The sequence below is a fragment of the Phyllobates terribilis genome, unplaced genomic scaffold (genome assembly GCF_046119375.1).
Source record: "Phyllobates terribilis strain yellow unplaced genomic scaffold, ASM4611937v1 Scaffold_6646__1_contigs__length_43010, whole genome shotgun sequence".
Classification (NCBI taxonomy): domain Eukaryota; kingdom Metazoa; phylum Chordata; class Amphibia; order Anura; family Dendrobatidae; genus Phyllobates; species Phyllobates terribilis.
In genome coordinates this window covers 6,782-24,537 of record NW_027369388.1, presented here as the reverse complement: position 1 = coordinate 24,537, position 17,756 = coordinate 6,782, and the positions used below count along the sequence as shown (strand labels likewise).

Below are 17,756 nucleotides of genomic sequence, written 5' to 3'. Positions count from 1 at the left end.
CAACAATCAAATGAAACTAGTTATAAATCTAAAGATTGATCAAATAATACAAATAATGATACAAGATTAGTTAGTAACCATAATTCAGTTCGATTAAGAGTTATAGATCAATGAATAAGCAATCGGGAGGCGTCACGAGCGACCGGGAACCGTCACAAGGCGTCACGGGGCGGCGGCGTCTTTTATCTACAAAAAAGGAGAGTTTGGAGGCGGAAGTGTTAATATGAGAGGGTTCCAACCGGTCAAAAACCGCTCCTCGTGACGAGCGGTTCTTTTCTCCCTCGTGACGATTGAGACATCCAATGCGGCGTGACGAGCCTATGTATTATGATCCGTGACGAACAATACACTGACCACTCGCAACGAGCCGAGGTACGATGGTTAGCAAAAAATATTGTACGACAAATAGCAATACCTGACGTACATAGAATACCATCAACACCAAACTTTTATACACTAACTTAACTTCCAAACTTTACATTCTCTAGAAAAACAATTGCCATAGCAAAACGTAGCATCAAATTTGGTTTGGATCGAATGGAGCTATAACAACATATTTTTACATAACTTTACATACCATGTAATTGTTTATTTACATGGGCTACAAAATTCTACACAATAGGATGGAACAAATCAAAGAATACATATCTATACCCTGTTTGCATGCCTCTGTTTGTATGGTGGACTCATGAATCCATTATTTTATCAGCTGAGAATTCACCAAATATTTTAGGACATGACCCCCAGTTACCTTCCTCCCTAGCTTCCCAGTACCCTCCACGGTAATGATATCCATCTCTATCCTTGACAAACCATTTCGGTTTCCACCCCTTCTCCTGTATCTTTCTTGCCTGTGTATACACAACTCAACACACAATCAGAAAGCTTTACAATCAAAATCACAACGATGTGTTACTATATCATCACCTCACGCTGTCTCTCTTCAAGCCTTAGCTTCTCAGAGTTGGCTAATTCATACTCGCCGTTCTCAAGATGCCTTTGATCAGGCCTTAATCTTGAATCTGTTGGCGGCAGCTTATCCTGTCAACCAAATGCAGCAAAAATGAATCATAACATATAGCATGAGTTTTTGAGAATCATCTCTTACCTTGATATCAGGTGTGATTTCATTGAGGGTGAAAGCAAATCTTGTTAAGTTATATCTACTTCTGTATTTGGGTGGTTTGTTCGCCCTCCAGAGTAAATGAGACTGTGAACCCACGCCTTTCTTTAAGTGCTCTCCATCAACATAATGCAAGCTATCATCCCATTTCCCGAACAGCTTCGCCACTGTGTTGCCCTTTTTATCCAACACAGTTCCTTGTACCTGATGGGGATTTCTATCCATAAATGATTGCTCTTTGAACTTGATCTTGCATGAATACTTGTTCGATCCCTGTACTTGCATCGTGCCGTAATGATCACAGTAGATCTTCCCGATAATTATGTTGTAGATGGATGTGGACACCTTGTTCCATTGATAAACTTCACCGTCGTCGAATTCCAAAGTCAGGACCCCAACTGGATCGATCTGGATGGAGCGACCTTGAAATTTGTTCTTTAGGTTGCACTCGCCCCAGAATTTCCAGCCTTGACCGTCACAATGGCAAGCCATTATCATCGGGTGATGACTAACCTGAAGAAATACAATTTCAAAATTAGGTTTCCGATAGTTTGTCAAGCTATAGATAGGTTGAAAGAACTTAATACCTTCTCAGAGATGAAGCGAATACCCTTATCTGGAAAATCAGCTTCGTATGTCTCACCGAGTAGGGGATTAAACGGCTTGCAAGATCTTCCTTCTGTAGAAGCGTATCCTGATACAGCAAATGCTGCTACATTAAGCATCCGCATAAGATCATTACCCTACAGATTACGAAATGTATAAGGAACAAATCCAGAAGCGAAAACAAAATTATCAGCGAAGTTCCATTGATCGTCACCTTTTTGCCCCATTCATAAGCCCTGTCGAGAAGGTAAGAGTACTCGAGATCTTCAAATCCTTTCTGCAAAGAGGAGATTGGCTCATTGAAATAGACCGGAAGACAGATCTTTGTGAGGTCCTTTCCGATATTATCTTTGATTATTGACCATAAGCTAACTCCTTTATCCTTCTCAGCTGGATCAGGCAACTTCTTTCTCCGTTTCACATAAGGATAGTTATGCATAGAGATGAACGAGGCTTCCATCTCAGAAGGCTCTTCTTCATCTGAGTCGAGAGATGATGATCCCTGAAAATCAGATCCGCTGCTTTCTGAAGAACAAGGGGAGAGAAATTCCTTTGTATCCCGGAATCCTTCATCCATACTATCCTCATCTTCTTCATGATTGTGATTTGATGCTTATCACTGTATTCATCAGGACCACCACCTGTAACGATTTTTTTAATTCTACAGGTGAATACAGTGATATTGACTGATTGGTGCAAATAACTCTTTCGAATCAACTAACATTCGTCAACATACCGTGGTGATTATCGTTTGATATGCAGGAAGCTCCATGGTCAATTTCTTGTCTTTGGATCTGGTCTAGATAAGTCGTCTCCAAGTCCACTTTCTCGGCCTGTAAGGAACAGCCTATTTCTGTTAGAAAATATTTAAAAGGTTTGAGAGATACTCGAGGGTGTCAATGGGTGAATGGAGTACCTAAAATATACCTCTAGATTACTTATGGTGTCGAGAAGAAGTGCTTCCTTCCTCTTGAGTGCCAGAAGCCGGCGGTGGATAGAAGAAAACTCGTCTCTCATGATCTCTTCACTGTCTTGAATTGCAGCCTCACAAACTCCTTCCTGCAAAAGTCGAGCTCTCAGCTTCTCGGTTGATACAAGTAGCTCATCTTTTGGTAGATTATCAAGCAATCCTCCATTGGATGTTCTGGAAAACAGCCCCTTAGCTGTGTTTAACGCCTCCAACCAGGCATCACGAGCCTCTCTTGTGTCTGCCCTCAGATGTATAGTTTTGGTCCCTGTGTTTATCGAAAACCTCCTTTCATCTGGCTTACTTTCCTTGATTGTAGAAATCTAAGAAACCAACAACTGCAATTATGGTCTATCTCCTCTGTTGAAGTTTAAATTGGACGAAAATGAACGATTGTGGTAACATTAGAGAAAATTCAGACAGAAAACCTTGAGGTGAATTTCTCCGGCGGGCGGACCGCAGCGAGATCGAGAAGAGCCGGAGCCGGAGCCGGACCTTCCCCTTGGATAGCACATCCTTTTGAAAGACTCCTGACCGATCAACTTCCCTCCAATATCCTCTTCATTGCTAACGACAATCTTCTCGGGGCCATGGATTTTGTAAAATGATAAAACGCCGTCATTGAGGGCGAACCACCGGCGCCTCCATCCTCTCCCGTAATTCACCCACTTATACAGAATCCCGCATACTCCGCCTCCTACGACGTCGTTAATCGAAACTCCTTCGCTCCGATCGCGAGACGAGAGCGATAGAGAGGAAAGCATATTCGGCCGAACTGAACGCGCCGGCGAGGTCAGGCATCGGGCGACCTGTCGGACCTTTCTGGCGGAGGGAAAACGCATATCGGAGGATTGATTAGAAGGAAATGACATGGATTGGGAGAAGTGAGCGGGATGTTTGTGTTCAAGTTCCGGCTCCGGGACAGGCTGAGGCAGGGCGCCGGAGTGATCGTCGTGGGCATTGGCCGCGTTTGCGGCAGTGTTAACGCAGCAGAGAGGGTTATGCATTTGGGAGAAGGGAGGAATCGCAGGCTCCGAGGGAAGAGGGAGAGAAGGGAATGATTGAAGAAAGAGAAATGGTGTTGGAGTGGCGGAGACGCCGGGAGACTAGCGGCTCGCCAGGAAAGTAGGCTGTCTTCCTCTATCGTGTTTTCTCTTCGTCTTTTTCTCTCTCTTTTTTTAATTTTTATTTTAAGCTTTCAAATTTCTTTCGTTGACTGTCCAACCCCCGCCTTCCATTTAATTAATGGATTTCCTCTATAATTAACACCAAAAGGTGACATTAGGAAGTTTAGTCAATTTATTTTTATTACTCTCCGTCTCAATTGTTCTTTCCAATTCTTTTTGCGACACTATTTACCGGTTAAGGAAATCTTACTAATAACTCCCAGTATGTAAGTAAAAGAATAGTCATGAGTGATCTTGTTAGATTCATCTTAATAAATTATTTAAGAATAACAAAATTTTAAGATTTTTAGATTAACATATTTAGAGATATATACGATTGAAAACATGCATCGGAACAGGAAGCAGAATATGAGACAGAGGGAGTAATTCTTTTGAGGGGAAGTTAGGCTATTTCATTAGTCCTTTTTATTTTTCACATTGAGAAATTGTAAGAGCATCCTCAATGGTGATATCTACGTAGAGTCTCATAACCAACTTTTATATAGTATTTTTATTTTATGATACTCATTCTCCACTATAGTGATATTCACATCAAGTATCATAACTAATAATTTATATTATTCTTTTTTGGTTTAAGTGTTAGAGATATTGTTTAATTATAAATAAATATTAAAGTGGAACCAAATGTGTAAGTCTTTTAAGAGTTTTGTGTAAGAGTGAGTATCATACACTTGACACTCACTTGTAATGATTGTTTTGATAAAATACAAAGTTATGACAAATCAATTTAATTTACCTTTAAATAAAATGCTATGATACCCACAATATCACAATTGTAGATGGTCTAATGGATACTGTGTCAGAATGAGAAGGCACTTCACTATCAGTGTCTGAATCACATGCTATGGGGACCGAGGAGGTAAATGGAGGGGCGAGTGGATTTAGGGTTGTAGAATGAGGTGTTTGAAGGCTTTCTGAAGGTGCTTCTGAGAGAGCGTCTTCTGGGAATGGGTCAAGAGTGTTTGAAATGAAAGTCCCTTCGTCAAACAATACATGAATGCTCTCTTCGTACGTTCTAGTTCTTTGATTAAACAGCTTGTATGCCTTACTTGTTAGAACATATCCAAGGAATATGACATCATTACTCCTGTATCAAATTTGCCCAAATTATCCTTTTCACTGTTCAGCAAAAAGCATTTACATCCAAAGATCTTGAAGTGAGAGATGCTGGGAGGATAACCTTTGATCAACTCGTAGGGAGTCTTAGCAAGCGTAGGGTGTAGAAGAGCTATGTTGGTGATGTAGCAAGCTGTATTCACCGCTTCAGTCTAGAATGAAGAAGAAACTCCACTACCAAGTAGCATTGTTCTCGCCATCTCTACTAAGTTCTGCTCTTCCTTTCAACAACCCCATTATGTTGTGGAGTTCTAGGGGCTGAGAAGTTATGGCTTATTCCTCTTTAAATACAGTACCCAAGCATCTCGCTATTTTCAAACTCAGTTTCATGGTCTCAACGGATAGAGCGCACTTGTAGAGATAAAGAGTTCTCAAGCAAGGACACGAGCTTAGTGAAGCGAGAGAAGACTTGATCTTTAGAGCACAAGAAGAGTGTCCATGTGAACCTAGAATAGTCATCAACGATCACAAATATGTAAGTGCTACAGCAGGACTTTGAACACGCATTGGTCCACAGAGGTCCATGTGAAGGATCTCAAGGGGCTTCTTGGTTGTGATGTCTGACTTGGGTTCAAACGAGCTTCTAACTTACTTGTCTTTCACACAATTCGCACAATGTGTCATGTTCTCTATCTTGATAGGAGGTAATCCACGAACCAACTCCTTTGCATGAAGTTTATGAAGAAGATGTAGATTGACGTGGCCAAGTCTTTGATGCCACAAAGCGGTTTGATCTTCTATCATAGCAAGGCAAAGGTGACTTTGAGGGATATAGCTGGGGTCAAATATGTACGTGACATTGACTCGTTTTCCCTTTAAAATGATTTTATTTGCATAATTCCTCACAAATCACATCGAGGTAGTAAAAGTGACTTCATTTGGTCCTTCATCACAGAGTTGAGCAACACTCAACAAGTTGTAGTGAAGGCTCTCCATAAAATTTACCATTTGAATCTCTATTCTATCATTCAAATGCACCTTTCTATCATTCAGATGCATAATTGTCGGGAACTAATCTACTAAAATCTATATAATCTAATTAAATAATACTATAAATTGTAACAGAAAAGCAAAAACAACAAAATAGCTCTAACAACCTAGATCGTATCTAGGAGATCTCGTGTAAATTCTATCTTTTCCTTTATAGGAACTCAGAAGATATCTTTCCTCTTATACGCGCTCGGTTCCGTTCCTTGTCACTCAGTTCCCTTCAGCGCGTCTCTCCTTTTTGTTATTCCGAACCTTAGTAACTCGGTTCCCATGATTCTGGTACTCAGTTCCCTAACTCCTGGTGAAGCACTTTAAGCGCGTTGTTTCTCGTTTGACTCCCTTTAGTCGCTTCAGCTTCCTAATTCAAGCTCGTTAATTTCTTTGCTCCAATGACATATTTTGCTCGAAGGCATGCAATAACTCACTCAAGATAGACATTAGTATATAAAGATGTTTGTTATCACTAACATTGAGAGATCGTAGGTTATAAAATCTAGTAGCTAATTTCTATAACCCAACATAAGTTATAATTCTGAAGGCAGTCAAAAGTCATGGAAGGTGAGAGAATGAGGATTAGTTTGTTATTTAGAACAAGATTTGTCATTATAAAATCAAAACTAAAATATCAGATTACGGAAGTGGAGGGCAGTTTATATATATATTATTCTTTTAATTTCTACATATATCTTTGGATCACAATTATTTATAAAAAATACTTATAGACAATTCCGACATCCTAAATGTTCAAAAAAACCCTTCTTCATCATGGTAATTTAACCGTCTTCTCTCTATCAGAAACAAATTTAAAACTCTTATTAAATGACACTTCGGCAATAAAATCAAATTTTGGACTGATAATTAGCATCATGACTTGGATTTGTCAATATTTTTTCACTCCAATGACAAGAACGTCCATCTAAATCATTTTTGAACTCCTGACAGGAAATGGAATGTTGAGATGCTTAATACTCTCTTCCCCTCCCCCTTTGTAAGAAAATTAAGTCGGTTTACATTCCTTCCTTCCCTTTAGAAGATAAAATTATTTGGTTCCCTTCCAAAGATGAAGAGTTTTTTTCCCAATCTGCTTTTCATGCTTCCAGATCTTCTAATAATTTCCTTTTGTCGATAAATTTTTGGAAGCTTGATTTCTCGCCTAAAATTAAGATTTTCCTCTAGAAGGCCTACTCTGATTGCTTGTCGACTACTGAAAGACTTAACATATTTTTTCATCGGATCTCTGATCAATGTTCCCTTTATCAAAGATCTTTCGAAACTACTAATCACATCTTCTTCAATTGTCCTTTCACTATTGATTTATTCTATTGGTTAGAAAAGAGAACTGGAAATTCTTATAAATTAAATAGATTAAAATAAAGTTATCCTAGTAATTTGTTCCTATAAACGTGGTAGTTTATTTAAAAAATTAAATGAGAGAGAATAGTAGGACCAATAAGAGAAGGAGCATTAACTAAAATTAAGGAGAAAATTTGAAAAGAGACATTTTTGATATTCATAATAATATATAAATTAATAGTAGTTCTAATGATATGGAAGATGAAGTGACTTTTTAAAAATAATTGAATTAAAAGTGAAATTAATGTGAGAGCCACGTATAAACTATACTGTTTCAATCTAAGGTTGACACATAAGTTGGAGGACTATCTTCCCGTTTGACCGAATTCACGGGTTTTAAGAAGTTGAATTGGAGAGCAAGTCACATTAATTGAAGGGGACAAAAATGACTAATTGTTGACTTTTGGGCAAAAAAATACAAGGACACAAAAGTCTTGATTAAAAGCTTAATTAACCAATGACATTTGAGAGATTACAGACACTGGATCGCCAAATTGGCCACCCAAAATGGATATAAAATCAGGGGACTTCTAAATTTGCATTCAAATTTTACAATTTCCCACCAAATTGGCCACCCAAAATGGGTATAATTCATGAGACTTCTAAATTTTCAATCAAATTTTACAACTTCCCACCAAAAACACTAAGAAACTCTCGCTCTTCAAAGCAACCTTAGCATTACAGCATTCTGCTAATGGCCTCAGATTTCAACTTAAATCTTGTTGCGGATCCACAAGATGATGGAATGGATGGCGCAGTAGGTGGAAATCATGGCAGAGGGGAGATTCATGGGGGCAACCTTTCGATCTCAATCAACTCCTGGAGGGAAACATTCAACTCCCGGAGGAAAACATTCAACTCCCGAAGGAAAACATTCAGCCACTCTTCCACGTACCAAACCAACAAACCATCCCAAATCCTGCGAAAAATGAGCAAGAAACATATACAATCCCACAAAAACCTCACATGCCAGTAATAAAAAGGCTCAACACAGAGAAATGACTGCAAATTCTTGTTTGACTACTCAGTCGGTGAGAAAGGGGAAAACTTCCAAAGGGTATTGTAAGTGAAGCAGCACAAATGTTCAACACTATGAGAAGTATAAGCTCAATATGACATACATCAAATCAACAGAAAGAAGCAGGTCAACCTTATAATGTCGACGCAAAGCATCAAAATGGGGGCATGAAGAAGGCATGGATCACAGAAGATGCAATTACATTTATTCAGATGGGGGACATGACTTGCATAAGAGACCTAGCATCGAAACTACACATTTCCAAGAGTACAGTTCACCGAATGATCAAAAGAAAGCAGATTAAGCGTCATACAAATACACTACATCCAGGGCTAACAAACGCCAATAAAAAGGTACGCATGAAATGGATTATGGTTCTATTACAAGGGGACACAACACGAGAGAAAACCAAGTACTATCCTATGTTTGATTTTGTTCATTTAGATGAAAAGTGGTTTAATCTAACAAAGAAGACACAAAGGGTGTATCTAGCACAGAACGAGAGGGACAATATAGGTCTGCTAGTTCAAGTAAATAAATTATGTTCATGTGTATTGTTACTAGGCCTAGATACAATCAGTTAGGAGAGTGCACAAGAGTCAGCAAAAAGAAGATCAAAGAACAAAGAAAAGGGTACAATCTTGACGAAGATAGTGGAATCAGGCAACAAGGAGGCAACAAGGAGGATGCTCTTTGACAAGATCATACCAGCAATCAAGGAGAAATGGCCAAGGAATGGAGGTCACAATGTTATTTTCATACAACAAGACAATGCAAAAGCACACATCACACATGATGACCCAGAATGGCAGCAAGTTTACATGCAAGATGAGTTCACATTCATTTTATTTCAGCAGCCTCCTAATAGTCCAGATTTGAACATATTAGACCTAGGGTTTTTAGAAGCATTCAGTCCCTTATGCACAAAAAAATGCCTAAAGATATAGATCAACTGCTAGACGCAGTGCATGAAGCATTCTATGAACTAGACCATCAAACTCGGAGTAATGTATGGATTACTATGCAACTTGTCATGAATGAGATACTAAAAGATCAAGAGGGTAATGGTTACTGCGTGCAACAAGAACATGCTAAGAATTCAAGGAAACCTGCCTACAAAGATAACTACGCCTAGTTCTGCAGTACAAGAAGCATGTGGCATGGTATATGAAGGCTTACAACCAAGAGTGGCAGAACAAGTAAGTCAACAACAACCAACAAGGGGACATACATTTCATCAAGGCAACATGACATCATGAACAAGTAGCAGGCCAGCAGGAGCAAGTTTAGTTGAAGAAGAAGGCAACCAACAAAATTATGTAGAAAGTCAGGTGGATGGGTATGAGATCATTGTAGAATAGAATCATTGGTTTGATTATATTCTAAAATGATCTTATTTTTTTTTAGTAAGGGTAAATGGTGTGGTTATTTTGTGGAGATGCAAGTGAACATAGCTTTGTGATTTAGCACGCATTAGGTATGAATAATAGGTAACACATTTTGGTATGTATAGCAAGAAATTCCTTATGGCTTTTGTACATGGTGCTATAACATGCAAGGGGTTAAAGAATTTCCAAATGGTTTGTGTTTAAATTGTTTCCCTAAAGTTCTGTCTCAGAATGTCACCATACATCATTGACTAATATGCCCGAGCTGTAGTACCTAATCACACCAGGAGTCTAAACAGTCACATAGTAACTGTTCGAACGACATAATTAGGACCACATTCCTCAAGGGCAATGTCTCAGTTAATAGTAGACTCATCATGAACTCCATGTGACGTATGAACAAAAAAAAGGGGTTGTCTGATTTTTTACAACATGATAAGGGACATGTTATTCGTTAAGTCTGTTCCACATATCCATTCAGCATGTTAAAAATAGCAAAATGGGGACACAATTCAATAAGACATACATGTGCATGGACAAAACAAACAGGTTAAACCAACAATGGCCAAACAAAACAGCAAACTGTCAATCACATATCACAATTGCCCTGTGCACATTCATAAACATTCAATGATCATCACTTGTCATAGTTAAGATTTCATTCATACTAACATTAAACATAATCCAGCAAACGCTAATTCAAAAAATACATAGTCATACATCCAAACTTCATCACATATTTACTGCATTGCCCACCATAAAATACCTACCTTCACTAGTCAGGAGTCCTATTCATAAAGCCAAAATACGAGCGAACTTATCTTAATCTTTAGCAGCAAAAAAAGGAGGGTACTTAGCTCAATCTTCATCAGAAGATGAAGATATCTCGACAACTTCAATAGCAGGAGTGGGAGCGGGGACACTACCAGAAGACTCAACTTCTCCAAGTGCAACTTCAGTCTTGGTATCAGCAACAGGCTGATCTGGCCCAACAGCTGGAGCAGTAGTAACAACCTTAGACACAACCTCAGGCTCCTCGTTGTTTGAGATCACGATAACCTCAGTTGCATCATAGGTTGATGCAGACGACAGCTTCACTGTGTCACCGCTCTCCTCCGTGCTGACAGAGAAATCACTCCAAGTGAAGTCAGATGATTAAGACATTGCTGCAAGAAAGTGTAAACAATACATAATTAGAGGGGAATGGGAAATTGAGTATGAATGTAAGTACGTAATGTTGTTGTAGTATACAACATGCCCAACAACTATGAATAGACTAGAGAACATTATATTTCAATCCAACCGACGGTCCCATTATGTTTTCTTGAATTAAAAAGTTCTTACAAATGAAAAGTTGATTCCATTTAACGAGGGCAACACGTGTATTAAGGGGACATGCATGAAAACCAACAATCATTTATAAGTTTGTCCTAATACAAAAAAAAACGGAACATTTTCATTGCCAAAAGGGGACATGTAACCATAATTTGTTACTTACGACAATCCTCATACAAGAATTGTAGGAGGATTGTACTGACATATATGTTGGGGATCCACACGGGGACTCACATGTAGATGAATACACTAGATAATGAATCAAACAAAACAGAGAATGAGGGGACAAGAACATGACCATTTTATGATCCACAAATTCATCATGCTCGTCAACCCATAAGACATTTACAAACCTGTCATAGATTAGCAGGCATAAAATATAGCTAGTTAGAACTATATGACAAGGATATGCAAATAGAAAATGCAAACAGTTTTTGCAGTGCTTAAATTTCATCCATGTTAAAACATCAACGATCAGGGGAATCTCACATCCACAGTTTCACAGTGTTTGAAAACATTTTCAACATAATTTCAGAGCTTAACAACCACAAAGCCGACAACATTTCAAGCCCTTAAAAGCCAACCTCATGTTCAGATGACAACTGCGCAACAACACATGGGGACATGCATTCCATTTGGTCCAATATACAAACAAAAGGGGCTAGATCCAAAGAGATTCAACGCATTAGAAAACCATAAATACACCCAATAAAATCACATCCGACAGATCCAACAATATAGTGAATAGTTTAATCGAAAATTGTTTTTTTTTCCAATCCAACTTACAAATGGAGATCCAGGCAATCTAAAGGGACATGCAAGCCCAGAATTTAAGTAAATCAACATCACAGTGAGCTAAAAACCAAAAAACCATTCTGGATTCAACAAAAAATGATCATCAAGCCCAAATCAGAGACAGTTCGATGGAAATCAAGTTTTTTGCGTCTCAATCGAGTTCACACACGCAGATCCGACCATCTAAGGGACATGCAAGCCCAATTTTTCAGTCAATCAACAACACAACACGCTAAAAACCAATAAACCATCCAAGATTAATCGGAAATGGATCAAAATGATCAGATCGGAGTCCATACCGTTTTTTTGTGTTCAATCAACAATATACCCAAAGATCCAGCAATTCAAGGAATGAATCCATAGATCCATGTAAAAGACATAAATCACAAATTCAAACCGAAATCAATATAATAAAAGACATTCACCACCAATTATTAGGGGATTCGAAGAAATGGAGACAAAGAAATGGGGTTCGGAAAACCGGGGATGCTAAGGGGACGTAGAAGGTCGCGGATGAAGAACCGGAGCCTCGATCGGGGAGGAAATCGACCGGCCAGTGTGGAGGAGCAGAGGGAAAGAGAGACGAGAGAGGGAGAGCGTGTAGCTAGGGTTAAGGAGAGTAAGGGTCCGTTCGTTAAACATCCATTATCACTTATAATGTAGTTATTTGAAATAATGACTTTTTATGTTTTGAAATTCGTGCTAAAAAGTGGGAAAGAATTCTCTAGAATATGTCATTACAATGACATTATAATGTGCAAGTGTCGAACGTCATTTTCTAAAAAAATCTACTTATAAATGAAAACGACATTATAAGTGATTCAGGCAAACGGACCCTAAGGGTTGGTGAGGAGAGAGAGTGTGGTGTGCTTTATATAGAGGTTGTTATTGGGCTTGTAAGTTGGCTATCCGGTATTTTGAACTTTTGTTAGTGGTTAAATATGAAAAGTTATAAAAAAAAAAAAATAATTTTGAGATATCGAAAATAACAAGTGAAAATAATTAATATAATTAAAGGACGAGTATATAAATAGATGTTATCCATACACATAAATGTAGTTGGGCAAATTTGGTAAAAGAAATTAAAGTATGAATTCAGTTCAGTGCTAAATGACAAATAAATCTAGATTTACATTATCACGTACTCTAAACCAAACTAATCCAATTCCGAATCGCAGTTTCACAATCATCTCTGCCTCCCTTGCCTGCGTTCACTACTTCTCCACCTCACCGCCATCTCCCACCAGGCACTAGACCGCCACTCCATCGCCGATCGCCACTGGTTCACCACAACTGCCCCTGAATCTGCAAATAAGCCACCATCCAGCTCACAGGCCACAGGTACGCTTCATTCTAGATCTGATTTGTTAATTTTATCGTTTCATGTTAATTTGTAGGACGAAAACTAGAAATTGAATGGATTTAGAGGTCTATTGGTTGAATTGTCATTCCGTAACTGTTTATTTGGCTTAATTTGACTGATTTGTTTGATTATGATTATGAATCAGTGCAGATTGCGCTCCAGTTTGGGGTTTTCGTTAGCGTTGATTGTCAAATTTGCAGCCTGCCAAGGTAAAGTTACAGACCCTAATTTCGCAACGCGATTCAAAGACTTGTTTATTTTCGGGCGTTTTTTAGATTTGTGGAAAAAAACTGCTGCGTTAAAATATTCTCCGAAATTTTCAGGTCTGTGGTTTTGAGCATAAGCAATGGGGAGCATCAGTTCTGAGAAACTAAGATTTTGCATTGATAGAGGAGGTACATTCACTGATGTGTATGCCGAACTCCCCGGTCAATCGGATGGAAAAGTAATGAAGCTTTTATCAGTCGACCCCTCCAACTACGATGACGCTCCAGTTGAGGGAATCCGGAGACTTCTAGAAGAGTACACTGGTAAAACCATTGCTAGATCTTCCAAGATTCCTACCGAAAACATTGAGTGGATCCGTATGGGAACAACTGTAGCCACAAACGCACTGTTGGAGAGGAAAGGAGAAAGGATTGCTTTGTGCGTCACAAAAGGTTTTAAGGATCTTCTGCAAATCGGTAATCAGGCTAGACCAAACATTTTCGACCTCACTGTATCAAAACCATCAAATCTCTATGAAGAGGTCATAGAAGTTGAAGAGAGAGTCGAGCTCGTTCTCAACAAGGAAGACGAAGCTGACCGTGCTGGATCTGTGGTCACAGGAGTTTCAGGTGAGCTTGTAAGAGTTGTCAGCCCTTTGAACGACGAATCTCTGAGGCCTCTATTGCAAAATCTGTTGAAGAAAGGAATCAGCTGTTTAGCCGTTGTATTAATGCACTCATATACATACCCACAACACGAGATAGCATTGGAGAAACTTGCATTAACAATGGGGTTTAGGCATGTTTCTTTGTCATCATCCTTAACCCCTATGGTTCGAGCCGTTCCTAGAGGACTAACAGCTACTGTAGATGCTTATCTTACTCCAGTAATCAAAGATTACCTTTCTGGTTTCATATCCAAATTTGACGACGGCTTGGGGAAAGTGAACGTTCTTTTTATGCAGTCGGACGGTGGTCTGGCGCCTGAAAGTAGATTTTCCGGTCATAAAGCTGTTCTTTCTGGTCCAGCTGGCGGAGTCGTTGGATATTCACAGACCCTTTTCAAACTAGAAACAGAGAAACCGTTAATCGGATTCGACATGGGCGGTACATCAACGGATGTTAGCCGTTACGCTGGCGGTTATGAACAGGTTATTGAAACACAGATAGCCGGAGCAGTTATTCAGGTACCTCAGCTCGACATCAACACTGTAGCCGCCGGTGGCGGCTCGAAGCTTAAGTTTCAGTTTGGCACGTTCAAGGTGGGCCCGGAATCCGTGGGCGCACACCCCGGGCCCGTTTGCTACCGTAAAGGAGGTGAGTTGGCTGTAACCGACGCCAATCTAATACTAGGTTTCGTAATTCCTGACTTCTTTCCGTCGATTTTCGGGCCGAATGAAGATCAGCCGTTGGATGTTGAGACAACCAGAGAAGAGTTTCAGAAGCTAGCGAGAGAAATAAACTCGTATAGAAAAGGACAAGATCCATCAGCAGAGGATATGACCGTTGAGGAAATCGCGCTTGGGTTTGTGAACGTTGCTAATGAAACGATGTGCCGTCCGATACGTCAGTTGACTGAGATGAAAGGCCACGATACGAGCAACCATTCTCTCGCTTGTTTTGGTGGGGCTGGCCCACAGCACGCGTGCGCCATTGCTCGTGCGCTTGGAATGAAAGAGGTATTGATCCATAGGTTCTGTGGGATATTGAGTGCGTACGGAATGGGACTTGCGGACGTTATTGAAGAAGCTCAAGTACCGTTTTCTGCAGTTTATAATTCGGAATCAGTTCTCGAAGCGTCACAAAGGGAAAGTAATTTACTAGAGCAGGTGAAGAAGAAGCTCTGTGAGCAGGGGTTCAGGGACGATAGTATTACAAGTGAGACGTATTTGAATTTGAGATATGAAGGCACAGATACCGCAATCATGGTGAAAAGACAGGGAGATTGTTTTGACTATGATATTGAGTTTGTGAAGCTGTTTCAACAGGAATATGGATTTAAACTACAAAACAGAGCCATTATAATCTGTGATGTACGAGTTCGTGGGATTGGAGTGACGAATATTCTAAAGCCACGAGCTCTTGAATCTGTGTCTGGAACTCCGATTCCGGAGGGTCATTATCGAGTTTACTTCGAGAACGGCTGGCATGACACTCCTTTATTCAAACTAGAGAAACTCGGATATGGACACTTCATACATGGACCGGCAATCATAATGAACGGTAACAGCACTGTTATTGCTGAACCGAACAGTAAAGCCTTCATCACGAAATACGGTAACATTAGGGTTGAAATTCTCTCAACTTCCATCCCTGCGAAAGTGTCGAACCAGGTGGCGGATGTAGTGCAGCTCTCGATCTTCAATCACAGGTTTATGGGAATCGCTGAACAGATGGGCCGGACTTTACAAAGAACGTCGATTTCAACCAACATCAAAGAAAGACTTGATTTTTCCTGTGCGCTTTTCGATCCCAATGGCGGTTTAGTTGCCAATGCACCTCATGTACCTGTCCATTTAGGAGCGATGTCGAGTACTGTTCGTTGGCAGCTCGAGTTCTGGAAAGACAATCTTAACGAAGGAGATGTACTGGTCACTAATCATCCCTGCGCTGGAGGTAGTCATCTTCCTGATATTACCGTTATTACCCCTGTTTTCGACAACGGAAAACTCGTGTTCTTTGTCGCGAGCAGAGGGCATCATGCTGAGATCGGCGGTATTACTCCCGGTAGCATGCCGCCTTTTTCAAAGGCGATATGGGAAGAAGGAGCCGCCATTAAAGCCTTCAAGCTTGTTGAAAAGGGAGTTTTCCAGGAAGAAGGTATTACTAAATTGCTCCTACATCCGAGCTCTGATGACCCGTCAGCACAAACGATCCCCGGAACACGTAGAATTCAGGATAACTTATCGGATCTACACGCGCAAGTAGCTGCGAATCAGAGAGGAATCTCTCTCATCAAAGATCTCATCGAACAATACGGTCTAGAGACCGTTCAAGCTTACATGACTTACGTACAGCTGAACGCAGAACAAGCCGTGCGAGAAATGCTCAAATCCGTGGCTAATCACATCTCGGTGGATAAAGAAAACAGCGTAACAATCGAAGAAGAAGACTACATGGACGACGGGTCTGTAATCCGCCTCAAGCTCACGATCGATCGGAAACTCGGGGAAGCGAGTTTCGACTTTACAGGGACGACTCCGGAGGTGTACGGTAACTGGAACGCACCGGAATCGGTGACGTCAGCGGCGGTAATATACTGTCTCCGGTGTTTAGTGGACGTCGATATTCCGCTTAACCAAGGCTGTTTAGCGCCGGTTAAGATCAAGATCCCGAAAGGCTCGTTTCTGTCGCCGAGCGATAAAGCGGCGGTGGTGGGAGGCAATGTTTTGACGTCTCAGAGAGTGACAGATGTCGTGCTGACGGCGTTCCAGGCGTGCGCTTGCTCGCAGGGATGCATGAACAATCTGACGTTCGGGGACGATACGTTTGGGTATTATGAGACGATTGGTGGAGGGAGCGGGGCGGGGCCGAGATGGGCGGGTACGAGTGGGGTACAGTGTCATATGACGAATACGAGGATGACGGATCCGGAGATATTGGAGCAGAGGTATCCGGTGGTGTTGCATAGGTTTGGGTTACGGGGAGGGAGTGGCGGTGGTGGGGTTTATAGAGGGGGGGAGGGGTTGGTGAGGGAGATTGAGTTTAAGAGGGGGGTGGTGGTGAGTATTTTGTCGGAGAGACGTGTGTTTGCGCCGAGGGGGGTGAAGGGCGGTGGAGATGGGGCACGTGGCGCTAATTATGTTGTGACGGGTGATGGACGGAGGAGGTATTTGGGTGGGAAGAATACTGTTTGTGTCGAGGGTGGAGATAGGCTAATTATCTTGACTCCGGGCGGTGGTGGTTGGGGTTCTGGTTCTGGTTCTTTATAGATGGGTACTTCTTCTGGTGTGAGCGGAATAAATTATGTTCTGTTGTTGGCTTTTGCAGTACATGTGTTGTCAGTAAAACTGTTATGTTGCTTCGTCTATTTTTGATGCTCGGAATAATGAAGAGTTAACCAGGCCCTGTTTCTATTTTAAAAATAAAAAATATTGGTAAAAGAAAATTAAATAATTCAACCTTCAAATCGGTGTAATTAAAATAACTCTATTTAAAAAAAAAATGCAACCACCACTTAACCAACCCGAAAATTCTTATGAAATTGTCTCCAACATTTGTCTCTCTAGGTTTTACTTTGGCTGAGATCAATTCGAACCTAAGAAACTAGGGATTAGGGTTCTTAATTCTTAAAAGTTTTGATTTATAA

At 40.5% G+C, this 17,756-nt stretch overlaps 2 protein-coding genes across 2 annotated transcripts; one reads left to right on the top strand and one right to left on the bottom strand.

Annotated features, from left to right (window-relative positions):
* Positions 1-686: 686 nt before the first annotated feature.
* On the bottom strand, positions 687-3,460 carry LOC141251108 (uncharacterized). Its single transcript, XM_073670230.1, has 8 exons — positions 3,125-3,460; positions 2,657-3,019; positions 2,466-2,562; positions 1,944-2,320; positions 1,711-1,866; positions 1,109-1,636; positions 928-1,041; positions 687-851 (listed from the first exon to the last, which is right to left on the bottom strand). The coding sequence occupies exons 1-8, from the start codon at positions 3,458-3,460 to the stop codon at positions 687-689; spliced, it is 2,136 nt and encodes a 711-aa protein (XP_073526331.1).
* Positions 3,461-13,587: 10,127 nt separating this feature from the next.
* Positions 13,588-17,379, top strand: LOC141251107 (uncharacterized). Its single transcript, XM_073670229.1, has one exon. It carries the CDS (start codon positions 13,588-13,590, stop codon positions 17,377-17,379), a length of 3,792 nt encoding a protein of 1,263 aa, XP_073526330.1.
* Positions 17,380-17,756: the final 377 nt, after the last annotated feature.

Bases quoted from the DNA above. Each gene is read 5' to 3' on its own strand.
- LOC141251108 (XM_073670230.1), bottom strand. From the start codon at position 3,460: ATGCTTTCCTCTCTATCGCTCTCGTCTCGCGATCGGAGCGAAGGAGTT. The intron at 1,867-1,943 runs GTGACGATCAAT...CGTAATCTGTAG, and splicing joins CTTATGAATGGGGCAAAAAG to GGTAATGATCTTATGCGGAT. The intron at 1,042-1,108 runs GTAAGAGATGAT...TTTGGTTGACAG, and splicing joins AAATCACACCTGATATCAAG to GATAAGCTGCCGCCAACAGA.
- LOC141251107 (XM_073670229.1), top strand. From the start codon at position 13,588: ATGGGGAGCATCAGTTCTGAGAAACTAAGATTTTGCATTGATAGAGGA.